This window comes from Bombus affinis, unplaced genomic scaffold, assembly GCF_024516045.1.
Source record: "Bombus affinis isolate iyBomAffi1 unplaced genomic scaffold, iyBomAffi1.2 ctg00000908.1, whole genome shotgun sequence".
NCBI classification, from domain to species: domain Eukaryota; kingdom Metazoa; phylum Arthropoda; class Insecta; order Hymenoptera; family Apidae; genus Bombus; species Bombus affinis.
The window spans coordinates 16,477-21,841 of record NW_026109433.1 but is presented as its reverse complement, the minus strand read 5'-3'; the positions used below and the strand labels follow the sequence as shown (position 1 = coordinate 21,841).

Sequence of the window (5,365 nt, the reverse complement as noted above, 5' to 3'; positions counted from 1 at the left end):
ATAAAATAGATGCAGACATTTTCCTTCCGAAGGCAGATAAGGAAAAGGTAGGAGACGCTAGTGTTAACGAGGCAAAATCAAAGCTATCTAATGGAAAAACATCGCCAATAATATCAATAAAGAAAGAGCCAGTTGAAGATAGTGAAAATAAAGTTGTTACTTTAGAAGAGCAAGCGACTAAAGAAATCATTGGGGAACTTAAGTCAAAGAATAAATATGAAACTAAAACAAATGATTTAACTTTACCTTTAGTAGAAGATGAATCATTAAGAGGCAAAGAACAGGTACGTTATCAACATATTGATGTGCAATGCACAGATGTATTACATTTGCATATTATAAATATCGTTTTGTATTTTTCAGTCTACGTTAGAAGATTATGAAAAAATTCCTATTGATGCTTTTGGTGTAGCAATGTTAAGGGGAATGGGATGGCAACCAGGAAAGGGAATTGGTTGAAATGAAAAGTATGAATTTTACTCTGGATTAAATTAATTATATGTATTTAATACATCACTTATTGGAAAGTAAACAGAGAACATCATTTTTTATTTCACAATCGTTTATTCTAACTATTACAGATTAGTAGCAGCTGTCATACCAGAATTACGACCAAAAGGTATGGGTCTTGGAGCAGACAAAGTAGCATTGCAGAAGAAAAATACAGATTTCAAAAAAGAAGAGGAAGAAGTTAAAATCGAGAAAGGAACATTTGTGAAAATTATAGCTGGAGAACAAAGTAATAATTATGGTCAAATAGAAGGATTCGATGATGATGCAGGAAGGCTCATAATAAAACTAGCTCTTGGTGGAAATATAATATCTGTAAATGAATTTATGGTACAGCCAGTGACTAAATCAGAATATTCTAAGAACTCAAAAGTTCAAAGTTAATATGAAGTGTTAGTTTTTCATTAAGGGACATTTAAGAAAATAAATTTGAATTGACATATACATATAAAGACATAATCGGACATGTAGAAAAACTAATTCAAGAGTACCTGTAAGTGTGTTGTTGCATGCAATTTTTTAAAGGTCCCTTCTATCTTTATATAAAATATGATAAATGTAGAGGTTTTAGATTTCAGTATTTTATGGGGTTAATTTCAGATACAAAAAAGTATGAGGAATATAAGGACAAGGAATCCAAGGGACTCAAGCAAAAGATGGATAGAAAAAGATCAATGTCCCCTGACCCCGAAGACGGTGAAGAACAAAAGTAGTAATAAAAGAAAGAAAATCGGAAGTACGATGCACAATAAGAACAAGTATGATAAAGTGGGGGATAAAAAATCAGAAAGACGAAAAAGACGCTCCGAATCTAATGATGACAGCGATAGTGATTCTGAAAAGAAGAGACGGAGAGAAAGAAGTAACTCTAATAGTAATGATTCTTATAAATTAAAAAGATTGAAGAAGTCAAAGAAACGTAAGAAGTACGATTGCTCGTCTGAAAGATCAAGTAAAAAACGAGACGACGAGAAAGATCAAGATCTCGATCATTTAGTAGGCAGTAATATTTTCCAGGAACGTATTCGGTCATTTTACTTTCAAGATAAATTGTACAATTTTATTTATACAGATTTTATAATAAAGTGTATTTTTACAAAAGTATATTTCTTTTCTTACCCTTAACTGAAAATTACATTTAATTATAATATGTAATAATGTTTACAATTACATCAAAGTTAATGTCCTAAACTTTATCAATAATTATTAAAAATCCCCGCGTATTGCTTACGTAATGTTGATATCGAGTAATACCATACATAACCTCAAAGAACATTATGATACTTACGAACATCGTTAAACAAGTAGTGCGAACGATGTCGAGTAAGTATTCACTATGTATAAAGTATTTATAAATAAAAAGTATGGGAAATATATAACCGAGTGTATTTAACTTTTCCAACATTTTAGCATTTCGCTTGGCGTTGGTACAACTTCAAGTAAATGAAGTAAAAAGCAAAAATGTAGAGCGGGCAGTTTCCTACATTTCAAGCGCGAAAGAGCATAATGCTGATATTATCGCTCTTCCTGAATGCTTTAATTCACCATATGGAATACGTAATAATTTGTTTCTTTTTCTAATAATTTATTATATGTATAACAACTATATAGAAAAAAGTAAAAGTAGACAAATTACCTTAACGTTCATACTTCCATAAAGATTGTGAATTGACTCGAGAATATAGAATTTCCCCATTTTTATGATTATCGTGATTTTTGTATAAATATATTTTTTAAGATACTAATAATTAGATACTTATAAACTAGTATTATCAATTATTTTGTATTTATAATTCCACCTATAATAGTTAAAAATTAAAGTTAGTTAAAATCTAACTTTATGTTTCAAAAAGTACTAGCAAAGTCGTTAAGTAACAAGTCACTGGTACTGACCCAAATAGCATGATTGTAATTAAACATTTCTAAATATTCATTTTTCATCTTGAACCTGTAGAAACAATTTATTATATGTACTATTATCTAAGTAATTATATATTTAAGTAAATCTAAATATAAAATTTAGTTATTTTAATAATTTAAAAAATAAAAAATTGACAAACATTTCAACCTAATTTATGGTTGGAACAAAGGACAGTTATTTTTCATTAATTGAAATATTGCAATGCAGAATAGTTTCCAAAATACGCCGAGAGTATTCCTGATGAAACGGTGAAACGAGCGTTGCTTTATCGAAGGCAGCTAAGGAAAACAGCATTTATGTAGTTGGTGGTACGATACCTGAAATAGAGGGCGATAAATTGTACAATACCTGTACTATTTGGGGTCCCGATGGAACTTTGATAGCAAAACACCGGAAGGTAAATAATATACCTCCATGTGGCTTTGAAATTGAAAATATTGGGGTGGAGAAAGTGACTCTATCTAGGAATAATTTAGGAATATGCATATGTACATACGTGTACTATAACCAATTCTATAATTTAAAAAATATGTTATAGGTTTATAAAATACGTTTTGATACGAGAAACATACATTTTTGTCGTAATATAATATATAAATTTTTGTACAATATATTTGTTTTGTAATATAAATTTTTCACATAGGAAAAAACTTATTTTTTCTTAAAAAATATTCCTTCTCAAATATTATTAAATGATAAAACTTTTTAATAAAAGAAAGTGATAAAAACGCTGTCAGTTATTAAATAAAAAACAATTAAAGTTTAGAAGTTCGTAACATTGATGTTAAATTACAAAAGTTACAGCAATAGAGTTAGCAACTATATTTTTATGTTATTAGGTACATCTATTCGACATCGACATTCCCAACAAGATTACTTTCCGAGAGAGTGATTCACTCAGTCCTGGTAATTCCCTAACAATGTTTGATGTGAAGGGCTGCAAAATAGGTATTGGCATTTGCTATGATATCAGATTCGAGGAAATGGCACGCATTTATCGGAACAAAGGTACAGTAGCTTAATCGAACAATACTTAACTAGCATGAAAGTAACTATCTTTCTTAAATATATTCTATATAAAATATAATCAATATAATCTGTAACTCTGTATAAAAAGGAGCTTAATTTAAAAAACCAGTATATTCGCTGAAAATGAAATAAATAAAAGAATTAGAAGCACGACAAGAGGACTGTTCTCGCATATTCATAAATTATGGAATATGGACTGTGCAGCTACAAAGTTAACTAAAATTCAGTGGTCTCGTATTTCCCATTTCTCTGTGTTAGGTTGCCAAATGCTGATATATCCGGCGGCATTCAATATGACCACTGGACCACTGCACTGGTCATTACTTCAGCGTTCCAGAGCGAATGACAATCAATTATACGTCGCCTGTATATCACCGGCTCGTGTTCCTTCAGCAAGTTATGTCGCATGGGGACATACACAGTTGACAAATCCCTGGGGGAAAATCCTTTATGATTTGGAAACTCAGGAAAATATGGTGGTCACCGATATCGGTAATTTCCAGCTTAACATTAAAAGCGAGAAATCCATGATGTAATTAACTTTTAGTCTCGTTGGTTCATCGATTTTGCCGGCTCCCTCTGTATTTGTTGAATTTATTAGCAAGCATTACTTATTACTTCGTATGTTTTTCTTTTCTCTCAGATTTGAAAGTTGTTGAGGAAGTAAGGGCTCAGATACCTACATTTTCTCAAAGACGTACGGATTTGTACGACACTGTCTATAAAAAGGAGTAACTCTACACTGAAACAGAAAATGTTTTCTTATAATATTTCTACTACAATACCGTTTTTTTTTTTTTTTTTTTTTTTTATGACTTATTACTAATTACTTATCATTTGTACTAAATGAATAACTCAATTAAGAAAACCAAAATGTTATAAATAATAATCTGTATATCTTGTGTATCAATATGTAATTGGATATTGTAATAATATTGGAATGTCTTTGATCAGGGATATGATAAAGAACACGCGAAGACTACGTTCTTTTGAACATCTTTAATATCCATCATTTATAACATTAAACATCTTTTTAAATATTTAGATAGATTAATACGTAACTCTTTATATATATAAACATTAATTTGAAGTTACAAGCTTAGAGAAATTGGTCGATTAATATTTATAGATCGGCTGTCTTGATGAAAGGCTTAAAGAAAGCAAAAACATAACAATGTCGCAAATATAATTTATAGTTTAACTTCTTTCTTGTATCTGTCTGCCTTTCACGATGTTTTACCAATTACAATAAGTAATTTCGACTTCTTTGCGCTCCGTTTTAACGCATTCGAGACCGAAAGAAATTCATATCAATCAGTAGGCATAATATATATAACTGTACATAATATATTATAGTATAACATAGTATATAATTTTATATTTTAAAAACATGAGGCATAAAATTTAAGATTGTCATCGACTTAAAATTAAAATATGAAAAGAATATTCCAGAGAGAGAAAAGCACAGTATCATTCTAACAAAACATTCAGATCGTACTGACACCCAGGAATCGTATTACAATAAAATCTCGGTCTCGAATGAATTAACACGAACGATTAACATGAAACACACTTGCGGCTTAAACACCTTCGATATCGAGGAAATTCAAACTTTACAAATAAAAGCAGCCTGTTCCTCTTTCCACCACAGACTCTCATACCATATCCGCTCTTATCCAGGCTTTTACTTGAAATCTCTGTCTATTTACAATTTAAATTTACCCGGACCACTCGTTGAGTCGGCAGCCCTTTATAAATATATAATGAACCCAGAACATATACCTGTGCCCCTAGCTGGTATCAGCTCTAGTAACGTTCATACCGGAACTTTCATACGACGCCAATTTGTCACGCGTGAACATCGATTCTTTCAGGGGTCACGGCTTTATGGGATTATATCCTTTA

The 5,365-nt window shown here is 30.7% G+C and overlaps 1 protein-coding gene and 1 pseudogene across 1 annotated transcript; both read left to right on the top strand.

The window, feature by feature from the left end:
* The first annotated feature begins 369 nt into the window (after positions 1-369).
* LOC126928406 (G-patch domain and KOW motifs-containing protein-like) lies at positions 370-2,214 on the top strand. Its single transcript, XM_050744152.1, has 3 exons — positions 370-467; positions 582-840; positions 1,111-2,214. The coding sequence occupies exons 2-3, from the start codon at positions 622-624 to the stop codon at positions 1,633-1,635; spliced, it is 744 nt and encodes a 247-aa protein (XP_050600109.1). The 5' UTR covers positions 370-467; positions 582-621; the 3' UTR covers positions 1,636-2,214.
* On the top strand, positions 1,645-5,105 carry LOC126928405 (omega-amidase NIT2-like; annotated as a pseudogene).
* Positions 5,106-5,365: the final 260 nt, after the last annotated feature.